The 25832-nt window shown below is 47.9% G+C and overlaps 1 protein-coding gene and 1 pseudogene across 1 annotated transcript in view; both read left to right on the top strand.

The window, feature by feature from the left end:
• LOC121166424 (protein chibby homolog 3-like) overlaps nucleotides 1-25112 on the top strand; it is a 46702-nt gene extending 21590 nt beyond the window's left edge. Inside the window, exon 3 of the mRNA XM_040995519.1 lies at nucleotides 24963-25112. Within this exon, the coding sequence (XP_040851453.1) occupies nucleotides 24963-25112 (150 nt within the window). The remainder of the gene's footprint in view (nucleotides 1-24962) is intronic.
• Nucleotides 1-25832, top strand: part of LOC121166446 — a 1182205-nt pseudogene that overhangs the window by 551336 nt on the left and 605037 nt on the right.

Below are 25832 nucleotides of genomic sequence, written 5' to 3'. Positions count from 1 at the left end.
TCCTGGCTTCGGATTGGCATAGTGTCGGCCCGTTGCGCTCACTTGGGGAGTGAATCATCGGACGGAAGATCTTCCTCTCTGTCTCTCCTCTCTGTATATCCGCCTTTCCAATGCAAAAAAAAATAATAAAAATAAATCTTTAAAAAAAAAAAAAGATTTATTCTCCTTTTTTTTTTTTTTTTTTTGAGAAGCAGATTTACAAAGAGAAGGAGGGCCAGAGAGAAAGATCTCCGCATGTGGCTGCAATGGCTGGAGCTGAACTGATTCCAAACCAGGAACTAGGAGCTTTTTCTGGGTTTTCCCATGTAGTGCAAGGTCCCAAGTCTTTGGGCCCTTCTCTACTGCTTTCCCAGACCAACTTAGTGATCTGAAAGGGAAATGGAACAGCTGGGACATGAACCGGCACCCATATGGGATCCCGGTGCATGCAAGGTGAGAACTTTATCCGCTAGGCTACTGCACAAGTCTGGAGAACTGAGTCTTTATTATTATTATTTTTATTGTTATTATTATTATCATTTTATAATACAGTTCCATAGGCTCTGGGATTTCTCTTATCCCCTTCTCAAATCCCTCCCTCCTTACTGAGTTCCCCTATATCATTACTATAGCATAGTTCTTCATACACAGTCATATGTCCATCATTGCGGGCATGGACAATGGCAGAGTCCAGCATCCTATTGTTAAGATATAGTAAACAGTTTCATTGGGAGTCCATTTTTGTCTGGAAATAGAGATGCATACTACATTGTATCTTCACATCTGGATATGATAGTCTCCATTTCACAGTTACTGTACATCCCCTTAAATGAAAAGTCACAATACAAAATCAACAATAGGAAGAAAAGAAATTAACATCATGAAGTTAAATAACATGCTACTGAATGACTAATGTGTTGCTGAAGAAATGAAAATCAAGAATCTTCTTGAAGAAAATGATGCTACTCTATGATCTATGAGTCACTGAAGAATTTAATCAGAAAAAAGTGTTTTGAAGAGATGAAACTAACAACAACAACAACAACAAAAAAAACCAGAACTCACGAGATATAGTTTCTGCTGATTTTTGTTGGTGAAATGTGTCTCCTGTAGGCAAATAATAGATGGGTTTTGTTGTTTAATCCAGTCTACTAATCTGTGATGTTTGATTGATGAGTTTAAGCTGTTTGCATTCAGGGTTAATATAAATAGGTGGTAATTTGGTTCTGTCATTTTAGCAATGTGTTATTCACTGTTTTAGTCTTCTGTTGTTATTTTCCTGGGATGTTCTTCACATTTGCCTTTTGTTTTGGTGGGTGCTATTCCTTTTCTCTGTCAATAGAACATCTATTTTTTTAAAGATTTATTTTCTTTTATTGGAAAGGCAGACATATAGAGAGGAGAGATAGAGAGAAAGATCTTCCATCAGATGATTCACTCCCCAATTGGCCGTAATGGCTGGAGCTGTGCCAATCAGGAACCAGGAACCTGATTGGAGCTTCTTCTGGGTCTCCCATGCAGATGCAGGGTCTCAAGGCTTTGGGTTGTCCTCCACTACTTTCCCAGGTCACAAGCAGGGAGCTGGATGGGAAGCAGAGCCACTGGGATTAGAACTGGTGCCCATATTGGATCCCAGTGTGTTCAAGGCAAGGACTATCACACCGGGACCAAGAGAACATCTTTACGTATCATTTGTAGGGCAGGTTTGGAAGAGGCACATTCTTTTTGCTTATCTTTACTGTGGAAGAATTTTATTTCATTTTCAAAGAAAAAGGAAAGTTTGGCTGAATACATTATCCTGGGCCAACAATTTTTTGCTTTTAGAATCTGGAATATGTTACTCTATTCTCTTCTGGCCTGTAGAGTTTCCTGTGAGAGATCTCCTGTGAGTTTAATTGGCATTCCTTTATATGTCAATTGATTTTTTTCATGTGCACTTTAAAATCTCCCATCTGGTGATTCACTCCCCAAGTGACCACAATGGCTGGTGCTGCGCCAATCTGAAGCCAGGAGCCAGGATCCTCCTCCGGGTCTCCCATGTGGGTGCAGGGTCCCAAGGCTTTGGGCCATCCTCCACTGCTTTCCCAGGCCACAAGCAGGGAGCTGAATGGGAAGTGGATCTGCTGGGATTAAAAGTGGTGCCCATATGGGATCCCGGTGCGTTCAAGGTGAGGACTTTAGCTGCTATGCCACCGTGCCAGGCCCTTCACATGCACCTTTCCTTATGTTCAATTGAAGAGAGCTTGATTATGATGTGTCTTGGTGAAGATTACTTTTGATCAACCCTGTTGGGAGTTCTGTGCCCCTCCTGAATGTTGTTTCCAAAATCTTTCTTCAGATTAGGGACATTTTCCCTTATTATTTCATTAAATACATTTTTAAACCCAGCTTCTCTTTCTGCACCTTCTGGGACTCCCATAACTCTTATATTTGGCCTTTTAATAGTGTCTTTCAATTTTTGAATACTTTTTTTTTTGGCCTGATCTAGCTCTGTTTCCAGCTTTTTATTTCCCCCAGGTGGCAGGAGATATCTTCCAATTCTGAAATTCTTTCTTCTACCTCCTTCATTCTATTTTGGAAACTTCCCATTGTACTTTCAACTTGCTCCACTGTATTCTTCATTTCTGATATATCAGCTTTCATTTGATTCATTTCCAGTGTGACATATTCCTTGAATGCCTGCTTTATGTGCTTCTCATTGTTGATAAGAAGTTTTATAACAAGTGTTTTGAATTCTGTATCCCCATTTTCTTGATGTCTTCCTCAGTTAACTCTGAGGTTGGCAAAGGCTTTTGCTCCTTTGCAGGGGAGTCTTCAGCAATATTCATTGTGCCTTTGTCTCTTCTTTTGCTCTTGGTCATTGCACTTCTAGTTATCAGAATCTTCCCCTTGGGGCAAGTTTCTAAGCTCTGCCACCTACAGGTCTACAGTTGGATTTTACTTATTGCATGCAGTTGGTACATGGCTCTTTGTTTGCAGTCACTTGTGCCACTCCCTCCAGCGAGTTCCAGGTTTGGGTTCTTATGCTAGATTTCCACCATGGTCTCCGTAGCCTCAGCTATGGCACACCACGCTTCACCTCCTGTTATACATTGCTGAGGTTGCACCTTTGTCTGTACAACCTTTCTCCCACTTCCGGTTTGAGCAGGTCCCAGGATTAGGGAGACATCAGGTGTCCTATATAGCTAGGTTGTTGTTGGTGGTCGTTAGGTCTGAGGGCCACACGGACCTATTTTGACCTGTACAATGCCATAGTTGGTATTATTTTCCTGTGGGACCAGTGCAATGCACTGAGCTCAGTGAATTCTCCCTGAGCTCAGCACATGTGCAGCTCACTGTTGTCCCTGCAGTCTTAAAGTTTTTCCACACTGTACAAAATGGCACCTGATGTGCCACTACTAGAGTTTTTGATCTGCTGGCCATCAAGTCTGAGGGCTATCCAGACCTATCTTGGGTGGAACCTGTAGGATGCCACGTTGTTGCAGTTTGCTGAGCCAGAAATGAGTTCATTTCCAGCTCAGTGCGTGTGCAGTACTATTTACAACCCTTGTCTCCTTAAACAAAATGGTACCCAATACGGCTAGGGGTGGATTGGGTTTTGAAATTCAACCTGTTCCTGCACTGCACATATGGGACCTGCCGCTCTGTCTCTGCTCGGGCTGTTCTTTGGATTTACCTCCTGAGCTCTCAGTGAATGTCCCTCTCCACCTGGTTGCAGGTGGAGTTACAGCTCCTGGTGCGATTTGGATCACTGCTGAATGCCACTGCAGTATCAGTCAGTGTAATACCACACTGTTGTGTCTGCTGCTTTCCTGTGTCTATCAGTCTCCAGGTACCCCACTGCTGTTGTTCTTCCTCTGCTACTTCCTGGAATGCTCCCTCTCTGCTTCACACTGTCTAATATTTCTCCATCTGTTTAAATGTGTCCATACCCTCTCTAGCCATCTTGATTCTTAGAATTGAGTCCTTTTTTTTTTAAAAGATTTATTTTATTTTTATTACAAAGTCAGATATACAGAGAGGAGGAGAGACAGAGAGGAAGATATTTTGTCCAATGATTCACTCCCCAAGTGAGCACAATGGCCGGTGCTATGTCAATCTGAAGCCAGGAGCCAGTCTCCCATATGGTTGCAGGGTCCCAAGACTGCATCCTTGACTGCCCTCCCAGGCTGCAAGCAGACAGCTGGATGGGAAGTGGAGCTGCCAGAATTAGAACCGGCATCCATATGGGATCCCGGGGCATTCAAGGCGAGGACTTTAGCTGCTAGGCCACGCCACCGAGCCCAGAACTGAGTCTTAAAAGAATTTAATTTAGCAGTCTATTTCTGTTTGTGTGACTGTATTAACTTTGATCTGATTCTGTTTGTCTTACAGCTTTGGTTACAATGTTGAGGTTAAATAATCATTACTTTGATTTTGACCAAATGGTTTGATTATCTGGCAATTCTTTGATATTCTAAACTAGGTTTTCAGTTAGATTCTTGGAAATCTCTTAAACTAAATATGACACTCCAAAAGCTGCCTAAGTCACTTTAGATTTATAAACTGTATTGTGAAATGGTGAAATGATGCCAGACGTATAGTACATCTGAAGGCTGATGTGCCAGGGTCAATGTGCGGCGCCTCCAGAATGGACCCATTCCACCATGATTAACACCTAAAATAGTTCATCATGGTGCCATGCTGGTTTCCTGATGGTGGGGGTAGGGGTGGAAGTGTGCATTCCACTCCAGCATTGTCGCCACCTGATGAGGTCAGCACTTAGGGAACTGGCTGCCCTCCCCCACTGCTCTCCCAACCATGCTCACAGCATTCCTCCATCCCTGCCAACATCTAGTGTGTCCTGGTAACTACAGGTTAAAGCCCTGGGGGAAGGAAAGTCACCCATCCAGACAGGGAACTGGGAGCTACCTACAGCCAAATCATGCACTTTCCCACCATTTATCTGGCATCTCTGGCAGAGAGAAGGGGAGAAAAGCATAAACAGGTACTTTACCCTGCGCAAGCTACAGGCTCAGCAAGCAGACCAGATTCTCCAGTGCCATACAAGGCAGATGTTAAATAGTCAGGAATTGCCAAGTCAAACGTTAGCAGTGATAGGTGCAATAGCTTCTTGTCTTCATGTAACAAAAAATTCAGTATGTGAGATAAGAGAGAAGCTGTGAGGAAGACAGCAAAGTGTAACAGGGTAGGACAGGGTAGGGAGAGAGAGAACCCAAGTGTTCAAGACTGGGAGAGCAAGGTTACATGGTTTAATAGAGCTCAGCAAAGAGCTGGGAGCTGAGCCCGTGGTCTGTATTTACACTGGAGCTTACAAGGGAACCAGTCCTTGCCACTGTTTCTGCTTCATCTCCTCCCTCTTCTCCAGGACAAAGGGCTTGCTGGGTGTGAAGCAGGTAAAATTCCTCCCGAGGGATTATTACCCAGAGTTACCAGACTCAGGAGCCCCTGGCACTGGGTACAGGATGTTTCCCTAGGGCATCTTCCCTGGGGGTAGGTTGGGCCCACTTGTAAAATCATGGGCTATGAGCAGGATTTTGGAGTATACAACACTGCTGAACTTCCAAGGTGGCTGCTTGTCTTTCCTTTGACCCCTCTCATAAACAGGCTAATACCTACTTCTTACCTAGCACAAATGTGGGTCAAAAAGAGAGGTTCAAAGGATAGGAAATGTCTTTCCAAAAAGATATGGAGGCAGTTGGAAATTATTTAGGTTGGTTGCAGGTATGAATAGTAGATAGCTGGGTTATGCAGTGAATAAACGTACAAGTTATACAGTAATACTATTTAAACCCAGAAACCCGTGGCTACAACCCATAGTTATCTCCATGGTGAAAATGCAGAAGCTCAAGCAAGCATTTTGATGAAGTTCTTCATAGGGCGGGGGGGTGGATGAGTGGGAGAAGCAGGGATGTCTGCTTCCCTCCTCTATTCTCTATCAGAGGGGACTGACACTATTGCTGCATGAATCAAGACTAGTCTCAAGAATTGGCTGCAGACCAGGACTCCTTCCCCCATCCCCAGGAGTCAGGTCTGAAGTCACCTCTGATTAGGTTTCTTTGGGGACTCCACCCCAGCTGGACCACTGGACTCAGAACTCCAAGCACGGGGAAAATTACAGGATCTATGATCTGATCGTGGTGTGCATGTGTCAGAACTGGGTCTCCTAGATTGTTGAAGCCTGTGCAGTGGACAGCATGCCCAGATGCACTTGGGGACATGACAACCAGTTCATTGAGGCCTGTAGAGGACATCTAGTACCATGAGGGCAGAACAAATTGGACAACTTTCCTGACCAAATTTTGACAGCATCTCAGAACTATAGAAACCACGTGAGCAGTGCCCTTGGGACATGTTCCACATTGGGGACCCTGGGATGACATCAGGTGGCCATCCCCCATCCCTGGGTACTGATGAGGTTGAACTGTTAGGAGCAGCCCTCTCCCACTTCTCTCCTCACTTTCCCTAGATACAGAAAGAAAACAGGAGATCGGAGGCAGTTGTCTTTTCCATTTTATTCCTTTCATTGACCCTCCCCATCCTAATCAGTGGTCTACATAGGCATGCATTCTTAACTATGTAAACATCATCAAGCATAAAATAAATTTATTATTTTTTAAAAAAAAGAATTGGTTGGGGTCAGCACGATAGCCTAGCAGCTAAAGTCCTCACCCTGAACATGCCGGGATCGCATATGGGTACTGGTTCTAATTCTGACAGCTCCATTTCCCATCCAGCTCCCTGCTTGTGGCCTGGTAAAACAATCTAGAACGGCCCAAAACCTTAGGACCCTGCACCTGCATGGGAAACCCAGAAGAAGCTCCAATCAGGCACCTTGCTTCGGTTTGGCTTAGCTCAGTTCCAGTTTTTGAGATCACTTGGGGAGTGAACCAGTTGGTGGATAATCTTTCTTTCTGTCTCTCCTTTGCTCTGTAAATCTGATTTTCCAATAAATAAATAAATCTTTAAAATATATACATATAAGAAAAATGTATCTTTAGGGTTTGGTGCAATGGTTCAGCGGCTAGATCCTCACCTTGCACACTCCATGATCCCATACAGGTGCCAGTTTGTGTTCCAGCTGCTCTACTTCTCTTCCAACTCCCTGTTGGTGGCCTGGGAAAGCAGTGAAGGAAGACCCAAGGCCTTAGGACCCTGTATCTGAATGGGAGACCCAGAGGAGGTTCTTGGTTCCTGGTTTTGAACTGGCTCAGCTCTAGCTGCTGTGGCAGCTTGAGGAGTGAACCAGCAGATGGAAGATCTGTCTCTTTGTGTCTCCTCTCTGTGGATCTGCCTTTCCAATAGAAAAATAGATTGGTCTTTTAAAAAGAAGAATAAAAAAAGAATTGGTCAGAGTTTGATTCTTGACTTTCAAGAAGACATGGCTAGTTTCCCTTTGTGACAGCACTTAGAATATTAAGTTAAGGGACCAGGAATCTCAGCCCAAAAATGGGACTTTCAGTTTAATATCATTTTGCAGCCTGATCTACTCAGGCACAGAAGTCCCTGAGCTACCTGGTACTAACAGAATATTACTGATTCTGTCAAAACTATAAGCTGGATTCTGCTATGCTAACGTTACTTAATCTACCACCAACAGCTCACCGTGAGGCCAAGGCAAAAAACTGATAGTCCCCAGACATTCTGTCCTGTAAGGAGGCTGTTTTTACTTGTCTGCAGGACCAGGTCTGGGTGGAGGGAGGTGCAGGGGTGCTACTCCAACAGCAGGAACCATTGGAATGTCTTCCTTACAGGTGACAACAGTACTGAAGGGCCCAATAAGGGAGAAAATGGGAGAATGGGAGGCTTCACTGAAGGCCCTAATAAATGACTAGAGGGAGGTCTAAGGGACTAGCATGTTTGACATTATTTAAAAGAATGTATTTTTCCTTCTATATACTGCCTGAATATGTCCATAACCATAGACTTCTAGCTAAGGCTGCCTCTTTGACCAGAAGATCGCTTCCAATACCAGGGATGGGACCCAGCACTCCTTTGGCTAATAAAGGCTACCTCTGTAGTTGGCTTGGAAAAAAAAATGTATGTATGTTTGTTTATTTATTTATTTATTTAAAAGGTATGGTTATAGAGAGGGAGAGAGAAACACAGAGAGAAAGAGATCTTCTATCTACTGGTTCATTCTTCAAAAAGCCACAATAGCTAAGGCTGGGCCAAGTCAAAGCCCAGAAGCTGGGACTCCATTCTGGTATCCCACTTGGGTGGCAGGGACCCAAGCAGTTTGGCCATCTTCTGCTACTCACCCGAATGTATCAGCAGGTTGATGGATTGCAGGTGGAGTATCCGGGAGTGGAACTGGTGCCCAAGTGGGATGCTGGCATTTTAGTTGATGGCTTGACCTATTTCACCACAGTGCTGGCCTCATGTTCTGCTGCACCAGATGTCAGGAGGAAGATGTGTGAGCTAGGCAGAGAGAGCACTATAAGGACAGGTGGCAAGTCCAGCTAATAGTTGCTGTGTATCTGTCTGCGGTAATCTGCTGTTAGAAAAGGACCCAACAGTGTCTAATTCTGCAAATGGGGAAGCATGCTGTTAAAAAGCTAGGAACTTGGGTGACCGTCTCTACACCTGAGGGCAGCTAGAACCCTGACATTGCTACATACCCTCTTCAAACATATCTAGTTGGTCCTTAAAGCTTTCCTGATTGGAACTTGTGCCATAGTGAAGTGGGATAGACCTCTGCCTGTAGCCCTGGCATTCCATATGAATACCAGTCTAAGACTCGGACATTCTGCTTCCTATCCAGCTCCCTGCTAATGTACCTGGAAAAGCTGGTACCCCTGCACCCATGTGGGAGATCCAGTAGACACTCCTGGCTTCAGTTCTGCCTAGCTCCAAGCATTGTGGCCATTTGGAGAGTAAAACAGATGGAAGTGCTCTCCCTTTCTCTGCTCTCTATAACTCTGCCTTCCCAATAAAAATAAGTAAATCTCAAAAAAAGGAGGGGGGCTTGTGGGCCATTCATGAGTTGGCAATGCCTATTCACCCCATGGCATTAGGAAAAAGACCCTCTGGGACTCAATGGCTTTAGCCTTAATTAAAAAAAAATATATGTATTCACATGCAAGGCAGAGAGACAGGTCTTCCATCTGCTGTTTTACTCTCCTGCATGCTGTTTCACTCTCCAAATGACTGCAACATCTGGAACTGAGCTGATCTGAAGCCAGGAGCCTGAAGCTTTTTCCAGGTCTTCCATGTGGAGTCGGGGTCCTAAAGATTTGAGCCACCTTCGGCTGCTTGGTCAGGCCATAAACAGCAAGCTGGATCAGAAGTGAAGAAGCTGAGACAAGAACAGGCTCTCACATGAGAACTCAGTGTTTGCAGGTGGAGGATCAGCCCTTTGCACCACAGCATTGGCCCCATAACCTTAGATCATAAAGATGCTTTTTTTTTTTTTTTTTTTGCCTGGCGCAATGGTGTAGTGGTTAAAGTCCTTGCCTTGCGCGCACAGGATCCCATATGGGCGCCGGTTCTAATCCTGGCAGCTCTAATTCCCATCCAGCTCCCTGCTTGTAGCGTGGGAAAGCAGTGGAGGATAGCCCAAAGTCTTGGGACCCTGCACCCCTGTGGGAGACCCAGAAGAGTTTCTGGCTCTTGGCTTCGGATTGGCTCAGCTCCAACCGTTGCAGCTACTTGGGGAGTAAGAAAAAAAAAAAGCTGCTTTTTTTTTTTCCTTGGCCTAGCATAATGCCATGATGGCTCAATGGCTAAATCTCCCATATAAGCATCAGTTTGTGCCCTGGCTGTTCCGCTTCCCATCCAGCTCCCTACTTGTGGCCTGAGAAAGCAGTGGAGGACGGTGTAAAGCCTTGGAACTCTGCACCTATATGGGAGATCCAGAAGAAACTCTTGGCTCCTGGCTTCAGATTGACTCAGCTCTGGCCATATGGGGAGTGAATGGTAGATGGAAGATCTTTCTCTGGCTCTCCTCCTCTCTGTAAATATGTGCTGCCTTTTCAATAAAAATAAGTAAATCTTTAAAAAAAGAAAATATATTTTATGTCCTGTATTCCTGTAGACTCCTCCTGTCAGTTTCTATTTGCTTTTGGATGGGGTACAGGGGCTTAAGGCAACATCTCACTTGCAGAGCCCTGCCACAAGCACTCAGATAGCATACACCTCTTTGGGTTCTTGCTGGGGACTGAAAGGGCTTAGAGGGGCTTGGACTTGGACAGAACCCTTAGAATATGTACACATTGAGACTGGATTGATATGAGGGGGGCAGTTCCTCATCCCTGGGTACTGGGATGTATGCAAAATCATGTGTGGTTCCCCCTTTGTCTCTCCCCCCCCAGAACAACAAGAAGAAATGGCAAATTTGGAAGCAATGAGTTCACCCAATTTTCCCTAAACCTTGATCCTTCCCACCCAGTGTAATCATTATTTAAAAATAAAATTAAAAAGAGAGGGGGAGAGAGAGGGTTGGAAAGGTGAGTCTATGGATGATTTGCTCAACTGCCTCCCCAACTAGAGACTGGTCGTGGGCACTAACTGACATGCTCAACTTCCTGGCAGAACCTGGTGTGTTCAGGGAAAAACCACAGCCAGGCCACCAAGAAGATTGTTGTCTGGGCCTTGTCCTCACCCTGGGGGAATGAAGACTAGCTCCAGAAACGTTACAGGCCATGACACGGATTCCTTCTCCTACTACCTGAAGGCTGCCCTGGGCACTTCTCTGACTAGCAGGTTACAGATGCCTGGATAGAGGGAGCAAAGAGCTTGTTGTCAGGTTCTGTCAGAGCAGGGCCCCCTCCTTTGAGAAAGAGCAAAAAGCACTGCTTTTACCCAGTAGTAGGCTGCCTGGGGCCCCTATGCTGCAGCCACCTTGCTCAGTCCTTGAACAGGTCCAGCTTCAATACTACCTACTGTTCAGTGGGGTGTTTGGACCTTGATGGTTTTGGGTCAAGCCAGTACAAAACACATTCGCCATGTCTTGCAGGAGGCCAGGCAAGTGCAGGACCAACTTAAGTAGAGTTGACATTTTTCACCCCAGGCTGAGTTTTGGAAATCCTGGTGGTTGTCTCTCCTTGGTCTGATAGCTCCTAAGCTCTGACTCTCTCCATTCCACATGTCTTCAGTGCCCTCATGTTGTCTAACAGAACAAATGCCCAAGATGGCCAAGAGGCCTTCACCACCGGCCATAGAAGCAGCCCTGTGCACTGCTCAAAGCTATCTTTTGCAAGGTGGAAATGCTGGCCTTGCCGCTGGACAAGGCTTGGCCACGCCCTGAATGCTTATTTCCCCTAAAACTTGGTATGTGCATGGGCCCGGCGCGGTGGCGCAAGTGGTTAAAGGTCCTCGCCTTGTACGCCCGGGATCCCATATGGGTGCCGGTTCTAATCCCGGCAGCCCCGCTTCCCTTCCAGCTCCCTGCCTGTGGCCTGGGAAAGCAGTCGAGGACAGCCCAAAGCTTTGGGACCCTGCACCCGCGTGGGAGACCTGGAAGAGGCTCCTGGCTTCGGATCGGCATAGTATCGGCCGTTGCGCTCACTTGGGGAGTGAATCATCGGACGGAAGATCTTCCTCTCTGTCTCTCCTGTTTGTATATCCGCCTTTCCAATGAAAAAATAATAAAAATAAATTAAAAAAAAAAAACTTGGTATGTGCAAATCCTCCCTTGCCCCAATGGGTAGTATCGGCTGTGGGACTGTTGGGGGTGATCTGGCCAAAATGGAGCTCTCGCCACCTGGAACAATGCCTGTTTGGGAGAGATCCAGGAGTCCTCCTTAGCCTAGTGCACCCTGACAGGATGTAAAGAAAAGACAGCCATCTGTGAGCCAGGCAGGTGCTTACCAGCTCACAGTCTACTGGGATCTCCACCTTGGGTCTTCCATCCAAAGCTCCAGAACTGTAACAAATGCTTTCATTCTGCTGTTACAGCAGCCAGGAGTGATCAGGCTAGGCGCTTGCTTGGCACGCTGTGGCCTGAGGTTCCTCCAGTTGCTCAACCAACAGGCCCAGGTGGGTGCAAAGGCACTTTGGAGAGGAAAGAAAGGGAACAGGTGGGCTGGGGATGCCACAAAGAGAGCGATAATTCAGTCTGTGACTTAAGGATGGGACATGTGGGGGCTAAGACTTGGCAAACCTTGGGGCTACCTACAGTGAAGCTTCAGAGCCATCAGCTAACAGCCTACAAGACAGCTTATGGCTTTTGGTTCAGTCTAATAGGAAAATAAATGGGGCTTACCTGGCTAATCCTCCACCCCCAAGCACTGGGATTCCTTATAGGTGCCAGTTCATGTCCCAGCTGTTCCAATTCCCATCCTGCTCTCTGCCTGTGGCCTAGGAAAGCACTAGAGGATGGCCCAAAGCACCCATATAGGAGACTTAGAAGAAGCTTACAGTTCCTAGCTTCTGATCAGCTTAGCTCTGGCCATTGCAGCCATTCGGGGAGTGAACCAGTGGATAGAAGAATATCTTTCTCTCCATAAATCTTTGTTTAAAAAGAAATAAAGAAGTAAAGAAATGATACCAACAGGAAGATCACACAAAGACATCTGTGGAAATGTGAATGTACTGAGTGTCTGATACCACAGTAATGGGAAATGCTTGTAATTGCAATACATTAGGGCTTTGGTCTTTTCTCCCTGTTAGAATCTTATTTATTTGTCTGACAGGCAAAGAGACAGAGAGAATGTGAGCCCCTATCTGCCAAACACCTGTTAGACCAGAGCTAGCCAGGGCTGAAGAATGGAGCTGAGAACTCAATCCAGGTGTCTCGTGTAGGTGGCAGGCACCAATTACTGAAGCATTATGCATTGGCTCCCAAGGTCCTGAATTTGCAGGAAGCTCAAGAATAATTTACTAGAGGGCCTGGCATGGTGGCCTAGTGGCTAAAGTCCTCGCCTTGCATGCACCAGGATCCCATATGGGTGCCAGTTCTAATTCAAGTGGCTCTGCTTCCCATTCAGCTCCCTGCTTGTGGCCTGGGAAAGCAGTAGAAGACGACCCAAAACCTTGGGACCCTGTACCCATGTGGGAGACCTGGAAGAGCTCCAGGCTCCTGGCTTTGGATTGGCTCAGCTCCAGCCATTGCAGCCACTTGGGGAGTAAATCATTGGACAAAAGATCTTCCTCTCTGTCTCTCCTCCTCTCTGTATATTTGACTTTGCAATGAAAATAATAAAATAAAATTTGTTTAAAAAAATATTAATTTGGGCCTGGTGGCGTGGCCTAGCAGCTAAAGTCCTTGCCTTGAACCCACCAGGATCCCATATGGGAGCCGGTTCTAATCCCGGCAGCTCCACTTCCCATCCAGCTCCCTGCTTGTGGCCTGGGAAAGCAATTGAGGACGGCCCAAGGCTTTGGAACCCTGCACCTGTGTGGGATACCTGGAAGAAGTTCCTGGATCCTAGCTTTGGATCAGCATAGCATCGGCTGTTGCATTCATTTGGGGAGTGAATCATTGGACGGAAGATCTTCCTCTCTGTCTCTCCTCTTCTCTGTGTATCTGACTTTCCAGTAAATAAATAAATCTTTTAAAAAAATTAATTTACTTGAAAGGTAGAGTTACAGAGGGAGCAACAAAGAGGAAAGAGAGAAAGCTCTTCTATCTGCTGATTCACTACCCAAATGGCTGCAATGGCTGGGGCTGAGGCAGTCCAAAATCAGGAGCCTAGGACCTGGAACTTGATCCAGGTCTTCCACGCAGGTGGCAGGAACCCAAGCATCTGGACCAAATCTGTTGCCATCCCAGGTGCATTAGCAGGGAGCTGAATCAGAGGTGGAGCAGCTGGGACTCAAACTAGTACTCATACGCCTGTATGGGATGCTGCTGGCCGAGGAAGCAGCTAAATGCAGCACCACAATGTTGGGACCCTAACTAGTCACTGATCCCCTAGGCCAGGTAAGTGCTCTGTTATGTATTTAATTTTTTAAAGAGTTATTTATTTATATTGGAAAGTCAGATTTGCAGAGAAAAGGAGAGACAAACATAATGATCTTCCTTCTATTGGTTCGCTCTCCAAATAGCCATAATAGCTGGAGCAGAGCTGACCTGAACCCAGGAGCCAGGAGATTCTTCTGGGTCTCCCACATGAGATCAAAGTCCCAAGGCACTGAACCATCGTCAACTGCTTTCCCAGGGCAACTGTGCTTTGCAGATAGACAAGGGAGCTGAGACAAAGTGGCTTAGAGTGGGAAAACCAGTGGGTATGTCTGGGTCAGACTAAGGCACCTGCCCACATGGGAGACCTTGGCTGGGCTAAGTAGCATCACACCAGTGCCTACTGGCATACGTGAAATTTGAGGTTGGGGACCTGCCTGACTGGGCTATTCTGCAGCACCTGCCCATGAGTATTGAAGCAGGGATTGGGCCTCGTCAGCCTGACTCACAGCATCCACTAGAATGCAAGAGAGCTGGATCTGAATGCAGATTTTATAGGGGACCTGTGGACTCAGCTCTATGGGACTGCAGCACCTGCTAGTTTGTACAAGAGAGAGGATGGTGACTGGCTGAGCTAGGCTGTACCTCAGAACTTACCTGATGTTCTCGAGATGAGAGCTAGTGCTGGTAGGAGGCCAGACTGGCCAGGCTACAGCACCTGCTGGCATATGCAAAGGCCTGAACTGAGGGTGGACTATGCCAAGCAGGGCCACAGCATCCACCAGCACTCATGAAATCTGAGGCTGGAAGCAGTCGTGGTGGGAAAACTCCCCTGCTAGGCCACAGCTCCCACTAAGGAGCATATGGGTACAGGTCAGGCCAGGTGAGGCTGCAGCATCCATCCGCATATAGACAGTTGTCTATACCAGGGCAAATGTTCCACTGCTGGGAGAAACCAGTCAGTAGAGGGCATTCTGGGCCTGGTTAATGCCAACTCTGTGTTAACTATTCCAATGTGCCTGCATAGTTACCTACTTTATTTTTAAGGGATCTGGGGGAAGGGGTGGGGTGCCCACTATGCCATGGCAGGTGCTCGCCCACCACCATTGCTACTGCCACAAGCACATGAGGTGGGGAAACATTTATTGCTAGGGGCTGGGGGACTGGGGATAGGTCAGAATTGGAGCCAATGAGGGCTTGTTTGACATATATAAGATGTTTAATGGGGGCTTCCATAGACTGGGCCACTGCCCACCGGCATACAATTACTTTCAGATAACTGAGAGAATTGAGATGGGTGAATCAGAATGGGAAATCCAGAGGCCTTCCCAGAGGTCAGCTCCAGGTCAGCTCTGCTCCAGCTATTATGGCTATTTGCAGAGTGAACCAGTGGATGGAGGACCTTTCTGTTTGTCTCTCTTCTCTGCAAATTTGACTTTCCAATATAAATAAACAACTCTTTAAAAAATTAAATACATAACAGAGCACTTACCTAGCCTAGAGGATAAGTGATTAGTTAAGGTGCCAGAGATCTTGTGCTGCCTACACACACAAGAGCTGGGGCAAGAGAAGACCAGGCTAGACTAGGTCACTGCATGAGCCAGTGCTCACAAGAGCCATGGTGGGGGCAGGTCTGGTAGAGGTTCTTCGGGGTTGCCCCAGTTGGCTGCAGCACCCACTGGTGAGTGTTGGGGATGGGAGCAGGCCTAGCAGAAAATATTTGTGGATCCTTCTGCTGGGCCACAGCACCCTCTGGTGCACACTAGAGCTGGGTCTGGGTATGGGCTGGGCTGGGCCAAGCTACTGCACCCACCAGTAACAGCTGGGATGGGAGATGGGCCATGTCAGGCTAGGCCATAACACCCACTGGTATGTCCATGACCTGGGATGGGTAGGGGAACTGTGGGATGAGAGCCAGGGCTGGACAAGGTGGTAGCACCCATCAATAAACATATGTGGGCTAGGTTTGGGAAAAGGCTGGACTGAGCTAGCTTGCAGCACTCATGGGTGTACATGAGAGCTGGGAGGGATGTGGGATAGACTGGCCTATGCCACAGTATATGCTAGCACACAAGGAAACAGGTGCTGGGCTGCTGCACCTGCCAGTGTGCATGTGAGGACTGGGCCTCCTTAGTTGTTGACACCCATGCAATAGAGAACATACCCAGATGCACATAAAAGACATGAGAGCCAGCTCATCTAAGCTAAGAGTGTATGTCAAATACATCAAAGGTGGATAGTAGACAGATTAAACAACTCTCCTGGGCCAGGCTTTGTAGCCAATGTCTAGATCTGTGGATACACCAAAATAGACCTGGTCAGACAATAGACGCTAGAAAGATTTTCTCAGCCTTGGTGTAATGATATTGACAACATCTCAGAAATATCAGGACTACTCAAGCGACAACCTTAGAACATTATTCCCCACAATGAGGTATCTAGGGTGACAGCAAATGATCATCTCCACCTCCAGGTCCTGATATAGTCTGACAGCAAGGAATAATCCACCCCTGCAACCCACCCCACCAGGGCACCCAGGAGAAGTGGGGGGGGGGGGAACTGAAACATTTATCTCATCACCTTCTTTCACACCACAATCCTCCCATTCTCATCAGAGGCCCGTATGAACATGCATCCCTCTCAACTATGTTATCATTATCACAAATTAAATTTAAAAAACTTTTAAAAACTTGTGTTTAATTTAGAGGTAGAGTTTTAGAGAGCAAGCGAGAGACAGCAGTGGGGGAGGGAGGATGCTGTGCGAAGAGCTTGCTTGCATCTACTAGTTATTGGTTCAGTCTCAAATAACTGAAACATCTGGAGCTGGGCCAGATTGAAGTCAGGAGCCAGGAACCCCTTCCAGGTCTCCCACGTGGGTGTAGGTGCCCAAGCAATTGAGCCACATTCTGCTACTTTTCCAGACACCTTAGAAGGGAGCTGGATCATAAGTGGAGCAAGCAGGACTTGAACCAGCACCCACATGGGATATTGGTTTAAGGTATCATATTGGCCCCTTAACCAGTATCTTAACTGCTAACTGCTTACTCCATATATTTACATTTCTGTTACTGATTTCTATTTCAGCTTGCCTCTGTCTTCCTGTTGAGCCTGGACTGTGATTTTCATGTAGCACTTGCCTGGTTTTGCTATTAAGATTACACTGCACATCACCTGAGGAAGATCCTCTTGTTCTGTTCTCAGGGAGAATTTGTTCTCTCTTGGGAGGAATGTTCTGTTTCTTGAATCTGGGTACGATTGCCTATGCATAAAACCATCTAGACTCGGCAATCCTTTGTGTGTGGGGGAAGATTTTCAGTTACTAATTTAATGTTTTCAATGATTACAGGAAAAAGCAGGCTTCTTTCCCTCCTTTTGAAAACATTTTATTTTAAATGTTTAAAAAGATTTTATTTAGGGCCTGGTGTGGTAGCTTTATGGCTAAAGTCCTTACCTTGCATGAGCTGGGATCCCATATGGGTTCTAGTTCTAATTCGGGCAGCCCAACTTCCCACCCAGCTCCCTGCTTGTGTCCTGGGGAAGCAGTCAAGGATGGCCCAAAGCCTTGGGACCCTGCACCTGCATGGGAGACCTGAAAGAGGATCTGGACTCTGTTACAGCCACTTGGGGAGTGAATCTTCAGATGAAAGATCTTCCTCTCTGTTTCTCCTCCTCTCTGTATATCTGATTTTCCAATAAAAATAAGTGAATCTTTAAAAAATGATTTATTTATTTGGAAGGCAAACCAACAGAGGGAGACAGATCTTGCATTTGCTGTTTTACTCCAAACACCCTCAACAGCCTGGCATGAGTGAACTCTAACCAGGAATCCCTCGTGGGGGTCAAAGACCCAAGCACTCGGGCCATCAGCTGCTGCCTTCACAGCCATGTTAGCAGGAAACTGAGTCAGAAAGAAGTACAGCAGCAGGCCTGGCACGGTGGCCTAGCAGTAAAGTCCTCATCTTGCACAAACAGGGATCCCATATGGGCACCGGTTCTATTCCAGGTGGCCCCGCTTCCTTGTGACCTGGGAAAGCAGTTGAGGATGCCTCAAAGTCTTGAGACCCTGCACCTATGTGGGAGACCTAGAAGAGGCTCCAGACTCCTGGCTTCAGATCAGCACAGCACTGGCTGTTGAGGCCGCGTGGAAAGTGAATCAACAGAAGTGAAATCAAACAGAAAGTGAATCTGCCTCTCCTCTTCTCTGTATATCTGACTTTCCAATAAAAATGAAAATAAACCTTAAAAAAAAAAAAAGTGGAGCATCTAGGACCACTACTGGCACCTGGATGCTGTAGGTATCCCAAGGCTTGACTGAAACTGCTCTGCCTCTGACTTTCCAATGAAAATTTAAAAATAAAATAAGTCTTTTTTTCCTATTTTTTAAATTTATTTTTGACAATCTTTACATAGTTAATTAGGGCACAAAGGTTCAAGAGCTACAGGAAAGTGGGTAAGACTATTGTTTCCACATTGTTTTTCCTGTATCTGGGGTAAAGGGGGAGATAAAGGGAGAAGCCCCCCCCAGCCCCCCCACCCATCCCAGGCTCCTTGATGTAGAATGTGCTCTGAGGGCACTGCTCAAGTGGTTTTGATAGTTCAACAGTTATAAATTGCTGCCAATCTTGCCATTCCAAGCACAATGAAGTTGCTGCAGAATCCACTGATTGACACAGTCCACCTTAGAGTCTCCGTTTGCCCAGTTTTTCACTGCCAACACATGGCTGGGGTAGTTGATTGATTTGTTTTGGCCTCTGGACATGGCAACCAGTTCACTGAGGCCTGTAGAGGACATCCAGCACCTTGGAGGGCAGAGCAAATTTGTCAGCCTCAGGTCAAGCTTTGACAGTGAGTTCTTGCTGAGTGGACACTCTAAGGTGGACTCTATCAGGCAATGGACCTTGGAAGGATTTCCTCAACATCGGAGCCGTGACATTAATGGAATCTCAGAACTTGGAGCAATGACGTCAACAGCATCTCAGAAGTATCAAAACTACTTAAGTGGCTCAGTGCGGTAGCCTAGCAGCTAAAATCCTCACCTTGAATGTGCCAGGAACCCATATGTGTGCTGGTTCTATCCTGGATGCTCCACTTCCCATCCAGCTCCCTACTTGCAGCCTGGAAAAGCAGTCGAGGACAGCCCAAAGCCTTGGGACCCTGTACCCATGTGGGAGACCTGGAAGAGGCTCTAGGCTCCTGGCTTTGGATCAGCTCAGCTCTGGCTGTTGTGGTCACTTGGAGAGTGAATCATCGGACAGAAGATCTTCCTTTCTCTCTCTCCTCCTCTCTGTTTATCTGACTTTCCAATAAGAAATAAATAAATCATTAAAACACAATTAAACACACACACAAAAAAAACTACTTGAGCAATATCCTGGGAACATGCTCCACATTGGGAATCCTGGGATGACATCAGGTGGCTGTTCCCCATGGCCGGCTACTGATCTGGTTGCACTGCTGGGAGCAGCCCTCTCCTCTGCTCTCTCCACTTTTCCCAGATACAAGAAGAAAAATGGAGATTGGAGGCAGTTGTTTTATCTACTTTTACCCATTCCTCCTCACCCTGATCCACAAGGGCATTCAATCTTCTTAACTATGTGAACATCATCAAAACTAAAGTAAATTTTTGAAAAAGTGTGGGTGGATGTTGGCAAGAATGTGGATTCCTCATGCACTGATGGTAGAGAGGTAAGAGTGTAGTCACTGAGGCAGCTTGACTGGATCTCCAAAAGTTCAGCACAGAATGCTCTTAAATTCTGTTCCTAGGAGCATACCTCAAAGAGTGGAAGGAAAGGATTCAACAGATACTTGCTCACAAAGGTTAAAAACAGCAATATTAACAATGCTGAAAGATGGATGGATATAGGGGCTAACTTTGTGGTGCAGTAGATAAAGTGCCAGCATTCCATATGGGAGCTGGTTTAAGTCCCAGTTGTTCTATTTCCCATCTTGCTCCCTGATAATGTCCCTGAGAAGGCACAAGAAAGTGGCCCAAGTTCTTGGGTCCCTGCCTCCCATATGGGAAACACGGATGGCATTCCAGTTTCCTGACTTAGGTCTAGCCCAGCCCTGGTTGCAGTAAACCAGTAGATGGAAGATCTCTGTTACTCTGTCCCTTTCTCTTCATAACTCTGCCTTTTAAATACATACAGTTTAAGAAAAGAAAGAAGATGAAAACAGATAAAAGTGAAGCAAAGCATAATATTTACATGATAGGATATCAGTCTCAAAAATGAAGTTCTGACGCATACTACACAATCTGGATGAATTCTGAGGACATTCTGCTAAGTGAAACAAGCTGAAAAAAACAAATATTCTGTCAGGAATCTAGAACATACATACAGTCAAAGATGAGAAATAGCTACTGGCTGCTTGAGGGGGGGGTGTCTCAGGCCCGGGCGTCTCTGGGGCCTGGGCGGGCACAGGGCCCACCCGCCACCATCATTGGGTGGGGGATGGGATTGGGGAGGGGTGCAACCTTGGGCCTGGGGGCTGGAACTTCCGGCAGCCTGCTGGCTGCTGGGGGGGGTCTCAGGCCAGGGCGTCTTCATGCTCAGATCCCTGACTCCAGCCACTGCATGCACGTGGTGAGCTGTCCCTGGGTGGCCAGCATGCCATTTGGCACCAGGCTCCACCTGCTGGCTGCCCGGCCGGGAGCTCTGGGGTTTTGGTTCTTTGAATCACTATTTAGGTAGTTCCAGGTTGAACCCACTGTGCTTCTGGGATGTGAATCAATCCTAAAGATTCCCAATGACAGTAACTCTTCCTTTGAAGAACTTATTTTTTTTAAGATTTATTTATTTTTATTACAAAGTCAGATAAATAGAGAGGAGGAGAGATAGAGAGGAAGATCTCCCATCCAATGGCTCACTCCCCAAATGAGCACAACTGCCGGTGATGTGCCGATCCAAAGCCAGGAGCCAGGAACTTTCTCCAGGTCTCCCACACAGGAGCAGGGTCCCAAGGCTTTGGGCCGTCCTCCACTGCTTCCCCAGGCCGCAAGCAGGGAGCTGGATGGGAAGTGGAGCTGCCGGGATTAGAACTGGTGCCTATATGGGATTTTGGTGCATTCAAGGCAAGGACTTTAGCCGCTAGGCCACGCTGCCGGGCCCTTAACAACTTATAATCACTGAATAATGCTGACCACTGAACACCAGTCCATGCAAAAGCTAAGGCTCGGGGCTTGTCTAGCATGGTCAGATCCTACTACCTGAGAGTGTTGCATAAAGAGACAAGTCACATTAGGCAGGGCCATGACATTAACCAGCACACGAGAGAACCATTTCTGGGGGTAGATTCTGTGGGGGATATGTGGGCCAAACCTTGTAGAAAATCTAGTCCCACTGGTTAGTTCAAGAGTTGGGGTGGTGATGGACTAAGTCAGGTGTGACCCAGGAGCCTGCCATCACTCACAGGTAAAGGAATTAATTACAGTCTGGACTGGTCAAGGCAGCAGCACCCGAATGTACATCCTGAATAGGGTGTGGGGTGGGCTGGGCTGCAACATTCACCAGCTCATACAAGGCCAAATGGAAGGCCAGACTGCACTGGGCACTGGCCTAAAACCCACTGGCATGTATGAGAACTGGGTCTGGGAGTGGATCAAGTGGAGGAACTTGGGAAACTCCCCTGGTAGGTCATAGCTCCCGCTGGTGAACATGTGGTCCAGACCTGGGGGTCAGACAAGCTGGGCAAAGTAGCTCCAATGGCTGGCTAATGTGTGAATTGGTAATGGAACGGGGTGTACTGGGCAGGACTGAGCAAACCTTAGCCCACAAACAAAACTAGAAACCAGGATGGAGCACAGGTCATGCCAGCTAGGCTCTTGACCCTACTGGTCTGCGTGAGCCAGAGAGGCTAAGACACAGTATATAAGGCAGGGGCCAGGATAGGTGAGGGGCTGCGCCAAGCTTAGTCAGAGCAACCACTGGAATACAAGCGATTTATGGCTGGCAACAGGCCCGGTTGGGAACTAAGGGGACACCCTAACTGGTTTGAGGTTCCCACCAAGGGGCGCATGGCCTGGAATCTGGGCTGTGTTCTGATCAGGAAACGGTTGTAGTCTCCCCTGGCACAAGTGTGGACTGGGACTGAAAGCACCAAGCCTGGCTAGACTCCAACACCATCTGGTGCTCTGGAGGACCAGGGTAGATGTGGAACAGACTAGGCTAGGTCTCAACCCCTACTGAGCCATGTGTGAGCTGAAAGGGGGTATGGATGAGCCGTGACTGGGCTGAAACATCCAACAGCAACAACAAGTTTGGGTTGAAGGCCAGTCAGGAAAAGCTACTGTTCCTGCTAGGACAGGAGGTGGACTGAGTAGGGCTGGCTCACAGACCTACTGGTATGTGCAAAATCTGGCACTGGGAGAGGTTCTGATGGAGGAGCCTGGGCAACTTCTCTGGCAGGATACAATCCCTGCAAGTAAGTGCAAGAAGCATGATAGGAAACAACCCAGAACAGGCCACGGAAAGTTTCCCACTGGCATACGTTTGGCATGGGTTGGGGGCAGACCAGGCTGAACCAGTTCATGTCATCCACTGGCAAATCCAAGCACCAGAACAGAGTGTGGGTTGGGCCAGGTTTGGTCAAGACAAAAACCAGTGCCAAGGAATGCCAAGGTGAGGTTGCCTGTACCAGATGTGACCACAGCGCCCAACCAGCAAGCATGAGAACAAGGAAGGGAGGGGGCAGAGCCGGCAGGGGAATAAGGGAGGGTTCCTTTGCTGGACAGCTACTCCCGCAGGAGAGTGTGGGCTGGGATGGGGGCAGACCAGACTAGGCAGGGCTACAACACCTGTGTGCCTCATGTGGACTAGATCAGGGAAAAGCCAGGCTGGACTGATTATTCCTACTGGTGCAAACAAAATTAGAGTGGGTGAGGGTTGTTTGGGCTTAGCCGCAGCATCAGCTGGCAGAAGCTGGCACTGGGGGCTAATTCTGTCAAGTCAAACCACAGAACTACCTGGAGAGTGCATAATCTGGGAGTGGGAGAGGCCTGGGAGGGAAATAGTGGGCTCATCCCTCTTGGGAGGGCTCGAAAACCAGGACAGGGGCTGGGGTGGCTAGACAGAGAGACACTCAACAGCATCTGTGTGGGCTGCATAGTGGAGCTGGTTAGATGGAACCAAGCTTCAATACCCATTGACATGTACGAGAGCCAAGGGGATGTGGGACAGACTGGACTAGTCTGCTACACATACTGGCAAACCAGGGTAGGGGGTGGGCCTGGTGGGGGTTATTGTGGGTCGCTCTGACTAGGCTGCAGCTCCCACTGGTTTATGTGAGGGCCGAGTATGTGCTGGGCAGAACCAGGCTGGACTGCAACACCCATTGGTTCCAGTGGAAGTCGGGGCTGGAAACAGAACCAACCCAGCAACTGCAACCACCAGCTGATCAGGGCGATGGACTGTGCTGGGCCCTGTACTTGCTAGTACATACAAGAATCTGGTCTGGGAATACCTTAAAGTTTCTTTGGTATCGAAATCGAAATGCTGAACTCAGAACCCTAACCAAGAAAAGGTAGATGACAGAACAAGTCAATCAACCACCTCAGCTACGTGGGCAGCGAAATACTGGGCAAACGGAGACTCTATGATGGACTATGTCAATCAGTGGATTCTTCAATGACCTCATCGTGCTTGGAGTGGCAAGACTGGCAGCAATTCATAACTGTTGAACTATCAAAATCACTTGAGCAAGAATCTCAGAGCATGCCCCACATCAGTAACTGGGGATGGGTGGGAAACTGGGAGACTGGGTGGGGCTTCTCCCTCAATATTCCCTTTACCTCAGATACATGAAGGAAACAATATGGAAATAATAGTCTTACCCACTTTCCTGTAGCCCTTGAACCTTTTTACCCTAATTAACTATGTAAAGATTGTCAAAAATATAATTAAAAAAATGAGAAAAAAAAAGATGAGAAAAAGCTGGGAGGTTTCCAGGGGCCTGAGGAGTCAGATTCTGGGGGTACACAGTTTCCATGGGAGAAGAGGGAAAAGTTTCACCGTGGAAGAGGCTTCAGACTCGCGGCTTCGGTTGGCTCAGCTCCAGCCATTGTGACCATCTGGGGAGTGAATCAGCGGATGGAAGAGCTTTCTGTCTCTCCTCTTCTCTGTATATCTGTCTTTCCAATAAAAATAAAGTAATCTTGGGCCTGGCTCCGTGGCCTAGCAGCTAAAGTCCTTGATTACACACAGGGGGATCCCTTATGGATGCCAGTTCTAATCCCAGCAGATCCACTTCCCATCCAGCTCCCTGCCTGTGGCCTGGGAAAGCAGTTGAGGACAGCCCAAATCCTTGGGACCCTGCACTGGCATGGGAGACCTGAAAGAGGTTCCTGGCTCGTGGCTTCTGATATGCACAGCACTGGGTTGCGCTCATATGGGGAGTGAATCATCAGCTGGAAGATCTTCTTCTCTGTCTCTCCTCCTCTCTGTATATCTGACTTTGCAATAAAAAGAAATAAATCTTAAAAAAAAAAAAGTAAATCTTGAAAAAAAAAAAGTTCCGCTGTGCATGCTGGTGCTGTGGTTTAGGCATTTGGTCTGTCTGGTGCGTGAGTGTCTGGGTTCAGTTCTGCTCTGTCTGGCTACCCGAGAGGCCAGAGGTCAGGAGGCAGCACAAGCAGCTCATGGGGCTGGATCCCTGCTTACCCATGAGTTTGGCCCGGTAAGATGCTCCCAGCTCTGGCTCCTGCCCAGTCACAGGAGTGGCTGATATTTTAAGTAGGGAACAAGCACTGGGGATATACTGATTCAGTTTGTCAAACAGATCTAAAAAATACACTTCAGGAAATAGTTAACACGGTTACTTTTATCCTAATTCAATAATCTTTAGCTATGAGGAACTTAGCCATGCAGGCTCTTTGAACGTTTGCCTGAAGGCTCTTACCGCAGTGCGCTGCTTGGAGACCTGAGGAGCGCTAGAGCAGCCGGGGGCCCCTCCGCGAGCTGGGCGACCCGTGCAGCCAGGGTCCTCCCCGAGCTGGGGTCCTCCCCGAGCTGGGCGGCCCGAGCAGCCGGGCGCTCTCCCGCCCCGGGATCCGCGTGGGGCCAGAGCAAGGCGCTCGGTGACCAGAAGGGGGCAGGCCAGGACCGCCTCTCCGCGCGGCCGGCCACGGGCTCCACCTCCCCGGCAGGGGCGGCTGGGCGCCTTTGTCTCCACCGCGGGAGGCTGCATTCGCCGGGGTCGGCGGCTGCTCGGGCCCCCGCACTGGGGCCGTGCAGGCACCGCGGTCACCGCTCAGACAGGCCGTAACGGCCCGTCCGCTCCCCACCCGTACTCGTAATCCCTGCTCTCGAGGGAGCCAGCCGTGCCCGCCCTGTATCCCATCCCGCTAGCAGTCATTTTGGATTCTTCTTTTTCCGATTTGAGCGTCTAGGAGGGCGTGAGCATACAGAGTTTGGAAAGCGGAACCGTGGCGGCCACACACTGCCGTGTTACCGCAAGCGCTCCCGTCACCTCCTTTCCCTCAGGAACCGACCCCTTTGTGCCTCTCTGCTTAGGTCTTTCCCGCGTTGAGAACTGCACGCAGATATACTTACCATCGCTGTCCCGCACGAAGCCTACAAGACGCGTGGACTTCCGACTGATGGTCAGATAGCCGAGCTTTATTAACATTATGAGACTTTTAATATACAGTTTGTTCGTTCTAGCAGGTTCCTTTCCTCAGTCTGTTAATTCCTGTTCCCCTGCCTGGGAGGAAGCACCTCTCTTTGGTCTATTATTTAAATCTGCAGATTAGGGAACTTCCTATTCTTTTCCATATTAACCGCTCCTGGGGTCCTTTTTGCGGCATGGCAGATGGCTCTGGCTCGACACTGGCAAAGGTTAACAATGCTCTACCACACCACCATTAGACCTATGTTGTCTAACATTTCCCTGTTTTCGCGGAGGTGGAATCAGAAGCCAGGAGCCAGGAGCTTCTTCTGGGTCTCGCACACGGGTGCAGGATTCCAAGGCCTTGGGCCGTCCTCGACTGCTTTCCCAGCCCCCAAGCAGGGAGCTG

The sequence above is a fragment of the Ochotona curzoniae genome, unplaced genomic scaffold (assembly GCF_017591425.1).
Source record: "Ochotona curzoniae isolate NIBS_2020 unplaced genomic scaffold, NIBS_Ocur_1.0 patch14, whole genome shotgun sequence".
Taxonomy (NCBI): domain Eukaryota; kingdom Metazoa; phylum Chordata; class Mammalia; order Lagomorpha; family Ochotonidae; genus Ochotona; species Ochotona curzoniae.
Note: the sequence above shows the minus strand (reverse complement) of the source record. Positions and strands in the feature narration are given on the sequence as shown.